This window comes from Babylonia areolata, chromosome 18, assembly GCF_041734735.1.
Source record: "Babylonia areolata isolate BAREFJ2019XMU chromosome 18, ASM4173473v1, whole genome shotgun sequence".
Taxonomy (NCBI): domain Eukaryota; kingdom Metazoa; phylum Mollusca; class Gastropoda; order Neogastropoda; family Buccinidae; genus Babylonia; species Babylonia areolata.
The window spans coordinates 72,751,731-72,771,771 of record NC_134893.1 but is presented as its reverse complement, the minus strand read 5'-3'; the positions used below and the strand labels follow the sequence as shown (position 1 = coordinate 72,771,771).

Sequence of the window (20,041 nt, the reverse complement as noted above, 5' to 3'; positions counted from 1 at the left end):
TCATTGCAGCATTTGGTGTTAAGAATTTTTCTTAATTCTATGCTAATTCTGTAAACTTAGGAAAATTCTTAGCATTGAGAAAACTTCGGGCTGCTAAGATCGCTCATGCAACCTAGCCCAGGTTTTGACAGTTTGCCAGTTTGATACCAATGAAGGCACAATGGGATGAATAAGTTGAAAGATAATGTCATTTTGATGATAGCTTTGTGTATCATATGTACACATAGCTGTGTTCAGTTCTGATGTGTCCAAAGAACCACCATTATACCAGCAGGTAAACCAGATATTTTTATGGGTTGTACATAGATGATATATACCTTGGACATCTTCCAAAGATCTTAAAATGATAAATGCAGGCTGGATATATATATATATATATATATATGTGTGTGTGTGTGTGTGTGTTTCTTGCCAGTCAGATTCATTTGTGGGTATTGTTTAACCTTTTGAGCCCTGAGTTCCTGAGCAATTTTAACCCTTCTGCCTGAGCTCCTGAGCCAAAATTTGCAAATAATTGGTACTTAATGTGTCATGGCAGATATAAAAAGAGTGCCCTGACCACCGCTTTACCGGTGGTAGAGAAAAATGACATAATGCCTAGCCACCGGTTGAGCGGTGCGTAAACACTTGTGTCGTGTTTTGCTATTGGTTGACTTATATTGAAATCGATCTTTTTTTATCCAAAGCACATGCACAAAACACAGTGAAAAGGCGCGGCCATGTTGGTACTACGTTAGCTGACGTCAGAATATTACGGTTTTTCTGATTGGCTCTTCAATATAAGTCAACCAATAGCAAAACACGACAAGTGTTTATGCACCGCTCAACCGGTGGCTAGGCATTGTCATTTTTCTCTATCACCGGTAAAGCGGTGGTCAGGGCTCAAAAGGGTTAAACACTGAGGCTGATGTGCAACAAAAGACAGTGTTCCCAGTGAGTGGAACACTGAACACCAAGGTCAGAGACCAAAGAACTGGCCAAAAATCGCCATGGAATGTGTAAACATCTCTAATAAATAAGCAGTATACGTAAATGTCTTTGATAAGTAAGTGGTATGTGTATACATCTTTAACAAGTAAGCGGTATGTGTACCCTCTTTGATAAATAGAGATCGTCTCGTTCGATATTCCATGCTCTCTTTGAGCTGCATGTAATTTCTTCCTGACAACCTCTCATCTCTCTCGATTATATATAAATAACACACACATACACATTGCTTGTGTATAAACCTAGGTTTAGTTACATGAGTAATCTTGGTATTTATGCTTACTGTTAAGGATTTTCCAATGTCCATGTGGTATGCCAATTCCACAGATTAAGGAATTTTCATCACTAAGCAAACTTTGCACTGCTAAGACGGCTCAAAGCAACCCAGTTCTGTTGTTTTGTTTACAAACTGCGAAGAAAGAATCAGAGGGAGTGGGTGCTGTAGGTGGTATGTGACGCAATCTTGTTAAAAATTCAGTTAAAATGAAATCCCTTTAACAATTTAAAAAAAAAAGAAGTCAAAAATGATAGAAAAACGTTGCATTTTCAGTGCTGAACATAGCATTGAAAACATGGAGGCAGGGCAGTTTTGATGAGTGTATGCCTGTTTGGTGGCATATTTGTTAAAATTGTGTATTTAAATATATATTTATGTATGTGCATACTGTCTTGTTCCCTGATGGAAGTGTGTGTGTTCAGGTCTAATCATGAACAGTCCAACCATAGAAGGTTGTATACTATTATGAAACCTGCTTGTGGAAAGTGAAGCGATGCTTGTATTTTATTTAATGGCGTTATCGCTTGTTATTTCACTAACTGGGTATTAAATACGACTGATTTGTAATAACGCGCTTACTGTCAGAGTGAGACAGTATCTGTGGGGCTGCATTATATGTGTCTCACACACACACAGAATGGAAACAAACACACCATTTTAATTCTCATCCCATTCATGACAACAGCAGAACCAAAGATCACACATGTTCCATATTACAGCATGATTAAGAACATTTTTTCAGTAAATAATTATTTAATATAAAAAAAACAAGATCAATTAAAATTTATATATAAAAAAAAACCCAGATCAATTAAAAAGCAACATGTTGATAGACCTGATGAATGATGTGACATGAAAAAGGCTTGCACAACAACCTCTGGTTAGCATGGTAGTTCTGTACAGTGAGTTAATCATATTGCCTACATTGCATGCATAGCAAATCAAAGATCATGCAGACTCCCTCAGATCTACTTTTGCAACACCTCTTCCACGGTTTCTCTTTCACTCACACCCCTATGCTTCAAATTCAATATGCATGCACACGCAAATGCTTGCACTCTACTGTTACAAATACACGATACAAAATACTGCTTCAAGACTTGCAATTCTAAAACGAAGCAAAATGTTAAAAAAAATCAACTTGAAGCAAAAACAAAAGCAGCAATCACAACAGTTTTATACAATGAGCAAGTACTAATATCCCATTCCAAATCAAAATGACACATACATAGTTATCCATACACATAATATTTATATCTCCTCTCAGCTGCATTGAAGCTGATTGAACTGTCGTTCTCATCAAAGCAAACACTCGCCAGAGAGCATGGCTTTCCTCCACATACACAGGTTCAGTAGACACGACCAAAACAACAACAGCAATCCATTCAAACGTTTACAACACATTCATGTCAAATGAAGGAGTTACCACGCCCACAAACACTGTCAACCATGTACTACGGCAGCTGCACAAGGGAAAATTAAGCCAAAGTACACAAAAGTGAGCAAAACCATGTCCATTATTAGCTCTGAAATACGCAGTATGTATATTGTATACATGACATATTTTTCACACAAAAAAAAAAAACACAAAATTTTGCTCATCTCTCTAATGCGCAAACATTTAAGCACAATGAAAATGCATAATCAGAACAGTGATCTCACAGAAGAAAAAAGAAAAAAAAACCTTAACAAACCAACCCAAACAAAACCAACAACTCTGCTTGGCTCACACCATACAACACAGATCAATCACATGTGTGCCATACACTTCGATTCTTCACAGAATACTGGTTCTTCAAATAACTCACAACTCTTCTTCAGCGGATCACATGTAACGATAATCCTCCACACTACTACGTGTGAGCTGGTTTGGTTGACACAGGGAAGAAGACACCTCTGCTGGGGCTCTGTCTCCTCCACACAAACACCTCTGTTGCACTTCTGGTTCTCCCTGCCACACAAACACCTACTGCACTTCTGGTTCTCCCTGCCACACAAACATCTACTGCACTTCTGGTTCTCCCTGCCACACAAACACCTCTGTTGCACTTCTGGTTCTCCCTGCCACACAAACACCTCTGTTGCACTTCTGGTTCTCCCCGCCACACAAACACCTACTGCACTTCTGGTTCTCCCTGCCACACAAACATCTACTGCACTTCTGGTTCTCCCTGCCACACAAACACCTACTGCACTTCTGGTTCTCCCTGCCACACAAACACCTACTGCACTTCTGGTTCTCCCTGCCACACAAACACCTACTGCACTTCTGGTTCTCCCCAACTGCACTTCTGGTTCTCCCTGCCACACAAACACCTACTGCACTTCTGGTTCTCCCTGCCACACAAACACCTACTGCACTTCTGGTTCTCCCCGCCACACAAACATCTACTGCACTTCTGGTTCTCCCCGCCACACAAACACCTACTGCACTTCTGGTTCTCCCTGCCACACAAACACCTACTGCACTTCTGGTTCTCCCCGCCACACAAACATCTACTGCACTTCTGGTTCTCCCTGCCACACAAACACCTACTGCACTTCTGGTTCTCCCCGCCACACAAACACCTACTGCACTTCTGGTTCTCCCTGCCACACAAACACCTACTGCACTTCTGGTTCTCCCCAACTGCACTTCTGGTTCTCCCCAACTGCACTTCTGGTTCTCCCTGCCACACAAACACCTACTGCACTTCTGGTTCTCCCCGCCACACAAACACCTACTGCACTTCTGGTTCTCCCCGCCACACAAACACCTACTGCACTTCTGGTTCTCCCTGCCACACAAACACCTACTGCACTTCTGGTTCTCCCCGCCACACAAACATCTACTGCACTTCTGGTTCTCCCTGCCACACAAACACCTACTGCACTTCTGGTTCTCCCTGCCACACAAACATCTACTGCACTTCTGGTTCTCCCTGCCACACAAACACCTACTGCACTTCTGGTTCTCCCTGCCACACAAACATCTACTGCACTTCTGGTTCTCCCTGCCACACAAACACCTACTGCACTTCTGGTTCTCCCTGCCACACAAACATCTACTGCACTTCTGGTTCTCCCTGCCACACAAACATCTACTGCACTTCTGGTTCTCCCTGCCACACAAACATCTACTGCACTTCTGGTTCTCCCTGCCACACAAACATCTACTGCACTTCAACCTTCCACACTGCACACAAGTTGGCAAACTCATTTTGTTCTCCAAGTCTGTACAGCCCGTTAAAACAAATCATTTTGTTTGTGATCTTTTTTTCCTTCATTGTAGCCTGAATTCTGCTTTTTTTCTTTTCTGGGGAGTGTTTAAGGTTTGAAGTCTCAGGCCAACAAAAACAACAACAAAAAACCCCCAAAACAACCAACCCCTCTGTAGTCCTTGCAAGCTACCCCCTTCACCCTATCCAAACCTGCACAGTGTCCAACGCTCCTGTAACATTCTGACATTTCTGGGAAGTGTTTAAGGATTGAAGTCTCAGGCCAACAAAAACAAACAAACAACTCTCTGCAGTCCCTGCAACCTAACCCTTTCACCCTATCTAAACCTGAACAGTGCTCAATGCTCATGTAGCAGTCTCACATAAAACACCTTTCCCTTATCACGGTCTCCAATGGCAACAGGCTATTCATAATCGAGGGAGACCACCCTCTCCTTGAACAGATTCCCAGATTCACAGCTCACACACACACACACCAACTGTGGCCAGCATGCTTGCTTCATAACATTCCCAGATTCACAGCTCACACACACACACACCAACTGTGGCCAGCATGCTTCATAACATTCTCTTCTCTCTCAACTTGACCTGCATCTCACTTCCACACTTCCCCTTTAAATTACCACTTCTATTTAGGTGTCATTTCCCAGTACACTGTCGATGCAAAAATAAGTTCTGTGTTGTTGATTACATACTTTTCTTTTCAATAAAAGAACATGTATAAATGAAAGGAATATACATGAATTTATTTACAGATGACCATGCCTAAGAAAAGTTGTTCCTATTTTGCTGCTGATATCAATGTACCGGTATGCAACAGTGTGCTTGAAAAGTGAATGTGCTGTGGTTTACATATGTGATAACATACTATGCACTAACTGGTCAAGTTTCTAAAATGTGCCATGCACTGATGGGTAATTAACAGTTTCTATGAACTCTGGAACAGACATTACCTGACAGTGATCCAAGTAACAAGACACTGAGTAAACAGAACAAGTACTCCAAACTCAATGTGAATGGAAAAAGAAAACATGTACGTGAATATGGCAGAATCTTGATACCTGTTTCTAGATTTATCAATATCTGTAACTGTGAGCTACACCTGTGAACGAACATGACCAGGATGATGACAGGTAAAAACGAATGATACTTCTACCTGTCAATGTATTCAGAAACTTCTTTATCACCAGTACAACAGATTCCATTACAGTTTCTTAAGTTATACTGATAAAGTAATCACTGATTTGTTATTTTTTACAATTCAAAAACAACTGGGATTTTGAGGCAAAAACTAGTCCATGGTATGATTTTGATTTTCAGGCTACAGTTCCGATTCTTGCACACTTATGAAGTTACACTCCACAAGCTTTCCACATGAAGTTACACTCCACAAGCTATTCATGCTGCATGTTTTCCAGCAATAGCTTTTCAAGGATCAGAGTTTTTACGACATCATCTACGCTTACAGCATACCTGAAGAAGCAACTGAAGAACATGTCTACACAATTAAATGTCAAACAAATCCTCACTCCACAACTTGATCAATCCAGCTACTGTTCCTCAACTTTTATAAATAAAACAAAAAAAGCAACAAAAACAAGCCTCTAACAATACCACATAGCGTACAAAAACAGCCTCTAACAATACCACATAGCGTACAAAAACAGCCTCTAACAATACCACACAGCGTACAAAAACAGCCTCTAACAATACCACATAGCGTACAAAAACAGCCTCTAACAATACCACATAGCGTACAAAAACAATCTTGAGATCCATACCTTGCAAGGTTCAATAATGAAAAAAGCATAAAAAGTTCCATCAACAAATGAACAAATGTAATCTTCAGGAAAGTCAGATCCCAGCAATGGTCAAATCAAGACGAATGATGGTTCTCAAAGCAAAGCAGCGACTACGCACGGAGATAAGGGACGTGACAATCAGGAAAAAGACCTCCAGAAAAATAGCACCAAAGAACGCAAGTGATGGAGAAGACGAAAACAGGGCTGATGTCTTGAAGTCAGCGCACAAAACCAACAGCTTGACAACCATCACACCATTTTGATTACACTGCAGGACACTTCTATCAAGCTACACGACACCTCTCCACATATTTTTCATTCATTTTCCAAAGGCATCGTTACGAGAGGTGTGGTGCTCATTTGAAATCCAAGAGACACAGATGAAAATGGAAGTAGGATGACCATTATTATTACAGCTCTGTGGAACAGAAAAGATTGATAATGCCAAGTGGAAAGATCAACACTGAAATTAATGCAAACATTTATATGATATAAATCATGTCTCGGAAAAAAAAAGTATGCCTTATAGTTATACACACCCACCCAAATATACTTTGACATAAACACACACACACAGTGACACACACACATAATGACATATACATGCACAGACACATGTACATGTGAATACACTGATACAGTGTTCAGCTAGCTTTTTATCTTCAAAGGAATTCTCTGAAAGGTTAAAAAAAAAAAATTTTAATACAAAAAAGTTTTAAAAAAGACACCAAAAAAGTGGCTTTTCAGTTCTAGTGCTTCATCCAAAATTCTGGATCGTAATTTTATTTTCAACCCATTCACCCTTTTTGCATTCTTTGTTGGTTTCAAATTCAAGAAATATGTCTTCTTATAAAAAAAATAATTTTTTAAGAAAAAAAGCTGGGTATTACTTAATCAGGAAGAGAAAAAAAAGGAGAGAATTTCATTCTAAAACAAAAGGTTCAGTAAACTGCGAGTCTAAAAACAGCAAGCAAAATGTCACCATCACATTGCACTAAGCTTGAAAGACATCAGTATAAGACTAAATACTTCACATCAAAAATAAAAACAAGCTGTTCTTCGTTGATCTAAAAACGCAACTCACATGAACAAAACATACAATATTTCCAATAAGATAGTAAAAAAAAAAAAATAAAAAAAAGGAAAACAAAGGGGCTTGGGGCGGCATGTTCAGTTTACAAAAGAATCATATTTCCTTCAAGACGATTACTGGTGTTCTAACCATGCAATTTGTAATCCAGGAAATTACAAAGACAGGGCAGCGTACATCTATAAATAAATGATGACAAATGAAGGAAGATGTAAAAAGAGACAGAGTGTTGCATCCTTACTGTTTTACTGTGGAGTGCTGACAGACAGACATTCCAAATGCCCCTCCTCCCTGACACTCCGTCAAACACTGACACACGTTTCACTTCCTACTCATGCGTCATGCACAACTGACATACAGACATAACACACTGACTCAACAGCTGACACTAACATGCGCTATGAACAAACTGTCACTAACATAATAATAATAATAATGATAATAATGGATACTTATATCTATAGCACACTATCCAGAAATCTACTCTAGGTGCTTTACAAAAACACATGCCATGAACGCATGGACGCACACAAAGGCATAAACTAAAGACACACTGACTCTGACAACTGACACAAACTTACACCATGAACACAGTGACACACACTAAGACAAATGAACACACTGACTCTAACAGGTGACACCAACATGTGCCATGAACAAACTGACTCTAACATGAATATGCCATGAACACAGTGACATTATCTTATTGCTGGTGACCGGAACTCAAAAGCCAGCCTCTCACTGACTGTTTCCATTGCTAAGTCGACACTCATGTTCAGACTTTAGCTATAAACATAGTATACCACTTTTCAATGATACCTGGAAGCATTCTTACTCTTCTTCTGCTGGTCATGAACATGTACTCACACACATACATGTATGTATACTATTCGGTATTTAGCAAAGGCAGAAACTCACTAGAAGATAGTGGGAGGTAGACTAAAAAAATCTTGGTAAAAGTCGACTTACTTGGGATCAAAGAGGCGACGTATCGAGCCACAAGCTCTTCTTCAGGCAAATGAAATGAGTGAGTGACAGACAGAAAGGTACAGACAGAGAGGGAGAGAGAGTGAAGTTCAGGAAAGGAAAGTGATGAGAAGTCACAGGAAAGGACACAAAGCAGGGTGAGTAGAACTCTCAGTGTGAATGTATGAGGGAAAGAAAGGGTTCTGAAAGGGAAGGGTGAGGGAAGGTGGGCAGGGGGTGAGAGGGCAGGAGTGGGGGAAGGGGGTGGAAGAGACTGTTAGTGTTAGGGACATATTAACAAGGAAGTAAAATAATAAGTGAGGAAAAAAAAAAAAAAAGAAAAAAAATTAATATTTAAAAAAATAAATAAATAAATAAATAAATATTTAAAAAAAGAAAAAAGAAGATACTTTCAAACTGAGAAAAGGTGACCATGGAAGTCTGCATCAAACAAATAAGAATCAGCCAAGTTGCAAAACAACTGTATTGGCCAGACTCTTGGCACTCAAAACGTATATTCCCCATAACTATCTTGGACACAAAATATGTCCAGTTATCTACCTATCTTGCACTGAAAATAATTCTAATTATTATACATACATCCTGGGCTTGATATAAATGCTGGTTTCAATCCTGCACTCAAACTAAGTCTTGGACTGTGAATCTATGTGAAGCTGAAGCTTGACAGGAAAACACACACAAGTATCATTTTCCTCAAGGCTGGGCATGGTAACCGAAACATTCTAATTTCTTTCACAAGTTCAGGAAAAAATGTTGATGTGACATGGTAGGCACTCAGTCTGAAATCTCTTCATTACTTTTAAGACAATGGTTGTGAGTTGGAGAAAAACAACAACAACAAAAAACAAATGAAAAAAAAACAACCAAACCAAACCTTATCCCACAAGTTTTACAACCACAAGCAAGACTGTACCTCTTGGCTGATATATGACAGAGTAGAGCAAGATATAGACATGTGAGCCCACAACCAGCTAAATACACAGTCTGCAACACATCCAAACTCACAAAATACACAGTCTGCAACACATCCAAACTCACTAAATACACAGTCTGCAACACATCCAAACTCACTAAATACACAGTCTGCAACACATCCAAACTCACAAAATACACAGTCCAAACACTCATCCGAACTCACATAATACACAGTCTGCAACACACCCAAACTCACAAAATACACAGTCTGCAACACATCCAAACTCACAAAATACACAGTCCAAACACTCATCCGAACTCACATAATACACAGTCTGCAACACATCCAAACTCACAAAATACACAGTCCAAACACACATCCAAACTCACAAAATACACAGTCCAAACACACATCCAAACTCACAAAATACACAGTCCAAACACACATCCAACTCAAAAAATACACAGTCTGCAACACATCCAAACTCACAAAATACACAGTCCAAACACACATCCAAACTCACAAAATACACAGTCTGCAACACATCCAAACTCACAAAATACACAGTCTGCAACACATCCAAACTCACAAAATACACAGTCCAAACACACATCCGAACTCACATAATACACAGTCTGCAACGCAACACATCCAAAAAACAGTCCAAACACACATCCTAACTCACAAAAAACACATCCACACACAGCAAAATACACTTGGTGAGTTCAGGCTCACGCTCACTAACTTGTCGCCACAAGTTTCCACTGGAAACGTGTCAGCACACCAAAACAAGCACACCATGGAGTGTTGTTTGTGCACACTGCCCCCTGGGGGAAAGTATCTGCACTGCAGCCCTCCATTACGACAGAGAGAAATGCCCCTGTGTCTGTTCACTGTGGTGTCACGGTCAGCCTTATCAAGTTCACCACACAATATTGCATTGTAACTGACACTGGAATCTGCTCAAGGTGAATGAATGCCCAGTCAACGCACTGACGTGTGCACAGAGCTCTTCACACATCAATGCTGTCGTGCTGATGCACTGAGAGACACACACACACTACACATAGTAACACACACACATACACACCACAAACACATCCCACACCACATACACAGACACACAAATGCAGATTTTTGCAGAAAACTCCAGTACTCCTACTTCCACCTTCAGCAGGTGATCGTGCCGGTGTATTTTCTGCGTCCTGTTTCACTCCACCCTCTTTGTTGTCAGGACACGTGTTCAACTGTGATCTGTATTTTGACACAATCTCCGTGACCTGACACGATGTGTGTGATCTGTATTTTGACACAATCTCCGTGACCTGACACGATGTGTGTGATGTGTTTTCACACAATCTCCGTGACCTGACACGATGTGTGTGATGTGTTTTCACACAATCTCCGTGACCTGACACGATGTGTGTGATCTGTGTTTTCACACAGTCTCTGTGACCTGACACGATGTGTGTGATGTGTTTTCACACAATCTCCGTGACCTGACACGATGTGTGTGATGTGTTTTCACACAATCTCCGTGACCTGACACGATGTGTGTGATCTGTGTTTTCACACAATCTCTCAGCGTGCAGAAGGCAGTAACACCCAGACACAGTCTCTGTTGTGGCCGTGTCTCTGCAGACAACACCGACGCCAGTGAACAGTGCAGCTGTCAGGAGTGGAGGGGGAGTGGGGTGAGAAAGAACGCCTGAGCAATGACCATCCACAAGTCAAGATGCATTTCACATTAAAATGGTTTCTCTCTCAAACTCAGATGAATAAAAAAAACAACTACAAAGACATTGGGAGAAGGGAAGAGTGTGTTGCATCTGAACAGAGGTGAGGACCAGTTCCATCACCACCACCTGTCTCTCTGACCACACAAATCCACACACGTCCACAACACTTACTCACAGCCAACACAGTCAACATCTCCAACATACTGACTGCCACAACAGGGCGCGCGCACACACACACACACACCACACACACACACATACACACACAACACACACACAGCACACACAAGACAAACACGCACACACACAGTCTGCCACAACTCCACAACTTCCACAGAAGACGGCTGGCTGCATTCCCAGACAAAAGTTCCCCGCTGGTGACGTTCTCCTGCAGACCAGCAGACAAGGTGGGTGATGAACAATGCCACTGCCCACACAACACTAGTGACGTTCTCCTGCAGACCAGCAGACAAGGTGGTTGATGAACAATGCCACTGCCCACACAACACTAGTGACTGGACCGCCCCTTGTCGTGTGACAGCCGAGGACAGAGAGAGAGAGAACACGCCTGAAGGGAGGCGACCAATTCACATATGTGCTGCACCATCCATGGTGTGCGCTGGTCCCAGTCCTGGAGGGAAGAAAGCAGTCACCATCCACCTGCCCCTGTGTTGTGAGACAATGACAGTTCAGGTGACAGGCGTTGTGCTGACAGGTGTCCAGTGGTGGTACCCCTTTCACTTCCACCCTCCCTGTTGCTTCCACACAGAAAAACCCAGCAGGGTTTTCTTAACAACCACTGCTCACATGTTTATAGGCCACGAAGACTGGGTCCCTCAACTGGTTGTCCACCAAAGCGTTTCACAGAAAATGAGGGATGCTTTTTCCCCCTCCCACCCCCAAACCCCATCACTCACATGTTACAGACAGGATCCAACTGGTCCACCAGAAAAACCATCACACAGACAATCCTGGATGATTTTCTTTCCCCATTCCAACCACTGCTCACTTGTCATTGGCCACAAAGAGAAGATCCCATTGGTCCACCACAAAACCATCCGACAGAAAATCCTTCTGCTTTTCTTTCCAACCTCACACGTTGCAGGCCTCATAAATACAATCCAAAAAGTCGGCCAGGAATCCATTTCACAGAAACATATTTCTCCCCTTCCCTGTCTCACATGTTGCAGGCCACATAGACAGGATCCAACTAGTCGGCCAGAAATCCACCACACAGCAATGTACCTTGTGTCTCACATGTTGTAGGCCACATAGACAGGATCCAACTAGTTGTCCAGGAATCCATCAATCAAGGTGTCAGTGTCTCACATGTTGTAGGCCACATAGATGGGGTCCAGCTGGTCGGCCAGGAACCCATCCCTCAGGTGCATGCGCTGCTTCTCGCCACGGGAGTTGATGGGGATGACCCCCGGGTCGACGACAACGACGACCCCGACGATGAGGAAGTGCTCCTCCAGGACCACGTTGGTGACCAGGGGCACCAGGTCCAGGGCCTCATTCTCCTGCCCATCCAGCTCCACCACCACCACCAGCAGATTGGTCCACGTGAACATGGCACTGTGGACATGACATAGTGTGTTACACATCACTCAGTTTGACACATGGCACTGTGGACATGACATAGTGTGTTACACATCACTCAGTTTGACACATGGCACTGTGGACATGACATAGTGTGTTACACATCACTCAGTTTGACACATGGCACTGTGGACATGACATAGTGTGTTACACATCACTCAGTTTGACACACGGCACTGTGGACATGACATAGTGTGTTATACATCACTCAGTTTGACACATGGCACTTTGGACATGACATAGTGTGTTATACATCACTCAGTTTGACACACGGCACTGTGGACATGACATAGTGTGTTACACATCACTCAGGTTGACACATGGCACTGTGGACATGACATAGTGTGTTACACATCACTCAGTTTGACACACGGCACTGTGGACATGACATAGTGTGTTACACATCACTCAGTTTGACACATGGCACTGTGGACATGACATAGTGTGTTACACATCACTCAGTTTGACACATGGCACTGAGGATATAGGTCACAGTGTATTGTACATCATTTAATGTGTAACACATGACACAATATGACACACGACAGTGTTACACATCACAGTGTGCTACACATCATTCAGTATGACACAGTGTGCTACACATCACTCAGTATGACACAGTGTGTTACACTTCATTCAGTATGACACAGTGTGTTACACATCACTCAGTATGACACAGTGTGTTACACATCACTCAGTATGACACAGTGTTACACATCACTCAGTATGACACAGTGTCAAGATCTCTCTCTCTCGCTCTAACACACACACACTCGCACGCGCTCATACACTCCACACACACTCACCCGCACACAAACTGACACAATGTATGCAATCAATCACACACACATTTCTCCATAAACTTGGCCACTGACACTACATGCTGAACGAGCCATGACATCATACAGTCCCCAGAGCAATGACCACACAGTACACACAGTCCACACAGCACTGACCACACAGTCCACACAGCACTGACCACACAGTACACACAGCACTGACCACACAGTCCACACAGCACTGACCACAGTCCACCCAGCACTGACCACACAGTACACACAGCACTGACCACACAGTACACACAGCACTGACCACAGTCCACACAGCACTGACCACACAGTACACACAGCACTGACCACACAGTCCACACAGCACTGACCACAGTCCACACAGCACTGACCACACAGTACACACAGCACTGACCACACAGTCCACACAGCACTGACCACAGTCCACACAGCACTGACCACACAGTACACACAGCACTGACCACACAGTCCACACAGCACTGACCACAGTCCACACAGCACTGACCACACAGTACACACAGCACTGACCACACAGCACTGACCACACAGTACACACAGCACTGACCACACAGCACTGACCACACAGTACACACAGCACTGACCACACAGCACCGATCACACAGTACACACAGCACTGACCACACAGCACTGACCACACAGTACACACAGCACTGACCACACAGTCCACCCAGCACTGACCACACAGTCCACACAGCACTGACCACAGTCCACACAGCACTGACCACACAGTACACACAGCACTGACCACACAGTCCACACAGCACTGACCACAGTCCACACAGCACTGACCACACAGTACACACAGCACTGACCACACAGTCCACACAGCACTGACCACAGTCCACACAGCACTGACCACACAGTACACACAGTACACACAGCACTGACCACACAGTACACACAGCACTGACCACACAGCACTGACCACACAGTACACACAGCACTGACCACACAGCACTGACCACACAGTACACACAGCACTGACCACACAGCACTGACCACACAGTACACAGTCCACTGACCACACAGTACACACAGCACTGACCACACAGTACACAGTCCACTGACCACACAGTACACACAGTCCCCAGAGCACTGACCATTCACAGATCTTCTTGTGGCATCGCAGAACGCTGGTCTCCACATCGATGGGGTGGTACCTCATCCCTCGCAGCATGACGGTTTCGTCCAGCGCCCCCACCACGAACATGGCGTCGTGACGCTCTGCAACACGCCACACCCTTCCTTCACCGTCACTCTTTACCTACCATCACTCTTCTCCTTATCATTACTGTCATTGTCGTTTCTAGTCCAGCTGACAGCACAGGGCCATATCAGGACTGTCCAACTACACAACTGTCCAACCATGTTCAACACAAAACTGTCACATACGTAAAAAAAAAAAAAAAAAAAATCATGAAGAAAAACCAACAATACACAGCTCCGGACACATTATCTTAACAACTTAACTCCGATGGGCAAGCTGGACTTTTAGATTGGCCTGTGCTAAGGTTGTCAGTCCTTCTGCTTAAATATATCATCCCCAGATTACAAAAAAAATTATAAAAAAAGGACAAAAAAATACTTAAAGCCAAACAAAAAATAGAGAAAAAGGCCATATCGACAAACACTGCAGAATGGACAGTGAGTGCCCATCCCAGTGTGTACAATCTCACCACCTAATCACCACAGCAAAACAGCCGCATGCTTCCTACAGCACTGCCTTTCTTCTGAGCATTAGTGGGCTGCAGTTCCTGCACTCACTCCTATCTGTGAGTGAGGTTTTGTGTAGGACTGTTTTTCTTCCACCATGCTCCGTTTTCTGGTGCGTGCATGCTGGGCATTTTCTTGCTTCCATAACCCACCAAATGCTGACGTGGATCACACAATATTTGCCGAATGATCTTCTGCATGTGCACACGCATGAAGGAGGTTCAGCCACTGTGTCTGCTGACCTGAGAGATCAGAAAAATCTCCGTCTTAACCCACCAAGTGCCATGACCAGGATCCAAACCCAGGACCCTCCGACTGAAAGTCTAACTCAGCTGGTGTGCCTGTCAATGTTCTACACAGCTGGTGTGCCCGTCAATGTTCTACACAGCTGGTGTGCCCATCAATGTTCTACTCAGCTGGTGTGCCCGTCAATGTTCTACACAGCTGGTGTGCCCGTCAATGTTCTACACAGCTGGTGTGCCCGTCAATGTTCTACTCAGCTGGTGTGCCCCTGGTGTGCCCGTCAATGTTCTACTCAGCTGGTGTGCCCATCATATGCTGCTCAGCTGGTGTGCCCCTGGTGTGCCCGTCAATGTTCTACACAGCTGGTGTGCCCGTCAATGTTCTACTCAGCTGGTGTGCCCGTCAATGTTCTACACAGCTGGTGTGCCCGTCAATGTTCTACTCAGCTGGTGTGCCCGTCAATGTTCTACACAGCTGGTGTGCCCGTCAATGTTCTACACAGGTGGTGTGCCTGTCAATGTTCTACACAGCTGGTGTGCCCGTCAATGTTCTACTCAGGTGGTGTGCCTGTCAATGTTCTACACAGCTGGTGTGCCCGTCAATGTTCTACACAGCTGGTGTGCCCGTCAATGTTCTGTCTCCTTTGCTTTGGAAGTTCAGGACAAAGCAGAATGTTTCAATGGATCATCATTTCACATTACCTTACACAATATGGGCAAATGCCCACAAACATTCCTACATCAACAACTGTATACAGCATGAACTCCCCCCCCCCCCCCTTTCATACCACTCACTCCCATATAAGCACCACACACTAGCTGTAGCTTACCATAGTCTGACAGCCATTTTTCATAATTAACTGACCTCACATACCTGTTCATTAAGCGGCAAATCTGTTCTTTATAGAAACAGTGCAAGATAGCTGTCTATGTGACCGGCACAATAAAAAACATGCAAGCTTCTACAAAGGGTGGGAGTGACTGATTACTACACACTGAAAAGTTTGCAGCCAGGGTTAAGACACTCCTTAACTGAAGTGCATGTCTTAATACTGAAACAAGGTAAAATGAAGGAAAGAGAAAAAACAAAAAAAAACCCTGCCAAAATGCCAACAAGGAAATCCATATAATACCTAAATCCTCTCACCCACGCCATACTGGCTCATTCTGCTCCACAACTACATGCCTGATACAACTTCCCTGCACCGGAACAACTTGAGATCACTTTAGTAAAAAATAGAGTGGTTCACAAAAAGCCTGAAAATCAATGAACTGTTGACTTCACCACTTGAACAAAGCTTCCTTTTCTTACTTCCAGAATCTGTAAATGGTTCACCTTAGAATGGCAACTGTACCAAACAAGAATAAACTATATTAGAATAGTGTGTTGGTATCAGAATACTGCCAACTGTACCAAGCAAGAATAAACTACATTAGAATAGTGTGTTGGTATCTGAATACTCCACGGACCAAGCAAGAATAAACTATATTAGAACAGTGTGTTGGTACCAGAATACTGCCAACTGTACCAAGCAAGAATAAACTACATTAGAATAGTGTGTTGGTACCAGAATAATGCCAACTGTACCAAGCAAGAATAAACTACATTAGAACAGTGTGTTGGTACCAGAATACTGCCAACTGTACCAAGCAAGAATAAACTACATTAAAATAGTGTGTTGGTATCTGAATACTCCACCGACCAAGCAAGAATAAACTACATTAGAACAGTGTGTTGGTACCAGAATACTGCACAGAGGAAGTAATCATGGAAGGAGAGAGGTACCTGGAGTACAACGAGTCAAATGACCACAGGCTGCGACCTGAAGTGACCGTGAGCAAGAGAAGAAAGCAGGTTAACTCAGAGCAATGACTCACCCCCGTCGCTCTGTGTGAGCTCCGTGCGGCGGATGAAGCCGAGGAATCCGGTGCGGGCGTACGTGGTGTGGATGTCCCCTGTGGCCAGTGTGGACTCAAAGTGGTCGTGGTGCAGAGACTCGTCACCGTAGATCGTGTAGTAACCACTGGCGTTGTGGGGGCTGTTCACCCAGATCTGAGGCACACACACACACACATGTACACACACATACACATATGTACACATGTACACACACATACACACATATATGTACACATGTACACATATCCATCCATCATAAATCATTTTTTGACTTTTAACTTTTAGACACCCCCAAAGACTTTGTAGTTACCACTCACGTTGTGACAGCTGTTCTCCCAGATCTGTCACACACACACACATACACAAATGTACAGACACACACACACATACACATGTACACACACACAGAAAGGGGGCGGGGGATGGGGGGAGGGAACAACTCACCTCTCCCAGGTGTGAGTCTGCACACTGTCCTTTGGTCTCGGGGTTAGCGATGGCCACACGCACACCTGGCATCAGCTGTCAACACACCCACATCAACATCAACATCAGAACAACCAATCATCAGCTGTCAACACACCCACATCAACATCAACATCAGAACAACCAATCATCAGCTGTCAACACACCCACATCAACATCAACATCAGAACAACCAATCATCAGCTGTCAACACACCCACATCAACATCAGAACAACCAATCATTAGCTGTCAACACACCCACATCAACATCAACATCAGAACAACCGTTCATCAGCTGTCAACACACACACATCAACATCAACATCAGAGCAACCGTTCATCAGCTGTCAACACACACACATCAACATCAACATCAGAACAACCAATCGTCAGCTGTCAACACACACACATCAACATCAACATCAGAACAACCGTTCATCAGCTGTCAACACACACACATCAACATCAGAACAACCATTCATCAGCTGTCAACACACACACATCAACATCAGAACAACCAACCATCAGCTGTCAACACACACACATCAACATCAGAACAACCAATCATCAGCTGTCAACACACCCACATCAACATCAACATCAGAACAACCGTTCATCAGCTGTCAACACACACACATCAACATCAACATCAGAACAACCAATCATCAGCTGTCAACACACACACATCAACATCAACATCAGAACAACCAACCATCAGCTGTCAACACACACACATCAACATCAACATCAGAACAACCAACCATCAGCTGTCAACACACACACATCAACATCAGAACAACCAATCATCAGCTGTCAACACACACACATCAACATCAACATCAAAACAACCAATCATCAGCTGTCAACACACACACATCAACATCAACATCAGAACAACCAACCATCAGCTGTCAACACACACACAACAACATCAACATCAGCATCAGAACAACCAACCATCAGCTGTCAACACACACACAACAACATCAACATCAGTATCAGAACAACCAATCATCAGCTGTCAACACACACACATCAACATCAACATCAGAACAACCAATCATCAGCTGTCAACACACACACATCAACATCAACATCAGAACAACCAATCATCAGCTGTCAACACACACACATCAACACCAACATCAGAACAACCAATCATCAGCTGTCAACACACCCACATCAACATCAACATCAGAACAACCAATCATCAGCTGTCAACACACACACATCAACATCAACATCAGAACAACCAATCATCAGCTGTCAACACACCCACATCAACATCAACATCAGAACAACCAATCATCAGCTGTCAACACACACACATCAACATCAACATCAGAAAAACCAACCATCAGCTGTCAACACACCCACATCAACATCAACATCAGAACAACCAACCATCAGCTGTCAACACACCCACATCAACATCAGAACAACCAATCATCAGCTGTCAACACACACACACATCAACATCAGAACAACCAATCATCAGCTGTCAACACACACACATCAACATCAACATCAGAACAACCAATCATCAGCTGTCAACACACACACATCAACATCAACATCAGAACAACCAATCATCAGCTGTCAACACACACACATCAACATCAACATCAGAACAACCAATCGTCAGCTGTCAACACACACACATCAACATTAGAACAACCAATCATCAGCTGTCAACACACCCACATCAACATCAACATCAGAACAACCAATCATCAGCTGTCAACACACCCACATCAACATCAACATCAGAACAACCAATCGTCAGCTGTCAACACACACACATCAACATTAGAACAACCAATCATCAGCTGTCAACACACCCACATCAACATCAGAACAACCAATCATCAGCTGTCAACACACACACATCAACATCAGAACAACCAATCATCAGCTGTCAACACACCCACATCAACATCAACATCAGAACAACCAATCATCAGCTGTCAACACACCCACATCAACATCAGAACAACCAATCATCAGCTGTCAACACACCCACATCAACATCAACATCAGAACAACCAATCATCAGCTGTCAACACACACACATCAACATCAACATCAGAACAACCAATCATCAGCTGTCAACACACACACATCAACATCAACATCAGAACAACCAATCATCAGCTGTCAACACACCCACATCAACATCAGAACAACCAATCATCAGCTGTCAACACACACACATCAACATCAGAACAACCAATCATCAGCTGTCAACACACACACATCAACATCAGAACAACCA

General features: G+C 43.4%; 2 protein-coding genes across 7 annotated transcripts in view; both read right to left on the bottom strand.

Moving 5' to 3' along the window:
* Positions 1–1,912: 1,912 nt before the first annotated feature.
* LOC143292339 (uncharacterized) lies at positions 1,913–11,218 on the bottom strand. The gene is made up of 7 exons (XM_076602528.1): positions 11,192–11,218; positions 9,801–9,812; positions 9,500–9,511; positions 9,367–9,378; positions 7,933–7,940; positions 3,949–4,424; positions 1,913–3,868 (listed from the first exon to the last, which is right to left on the bottom strand). The coding sequence occupies exons 1-7, from the start codon at positions 11,216–11,218 to the stop codon at positions 3,267–3,269; spliced, it is 1,149 nt and encodes a 382-aa protein (XP_076458643.1). The 3' UTR covers positions 1,913–3,266.
* Positions 11,219–11,960: 742 nt separating this feature from the next.
* Positions 11,961–20,041, bottom strand: part of LOC143293065 (disco-interacting protein 2 homolog C-like) — an 89,272-nt gene continuing 81,191 nt past the window's right edge. For 3 of the 6 annotated variants that reach the window (XM_076603944.1, XM_076603945.1, XM_076603947.1), the window contains 4 exons: positions 17,748–17,822; positions 17,282–17,456; positions 14,549–14,672; positions 11,963–12,594 (listed from right to left, as the gene is read on the bottom strand). In XM_076603944.1, the coding sequence (XP_076460059.1) occupies positions 12,342–12,594; positions 14,549–14,672; positions 17,282–17,456; positions 17,748–17,822 (627 nt within the window). In that variant the 3' untranslated portion in view covers positions 11,963–12,341. Of the gene's footprint in view, positions 12,595–14,548; positions 14,673–17,281; positions 17,457–17,747; positions 17,823–20,041 lie in introns of all 6 variants that reach the window. The other 3 variants (XM_076603941.1, XM_076603943.1, XM_076603942.1) reach the window with 2 other exon arrangements.

What these genes read in the sequence shown, in the direction of transcription:
- LOC143292339 (XM_076602528.1), bottom strand. Translation starts at nt 11,218, where the DNA reads ATGTTGGAGATGTTGACTGTGTTGGCT. An exon ending in GAGAACCAGAAGTGCAGTAG is followed by an intron (nt 3,869 to 3,948) that starts GTGTTTGTGTGG and finishes GAAGTGCAGTAG; the next exon opens with GTGTTTGTGTGGCAGGGAGA.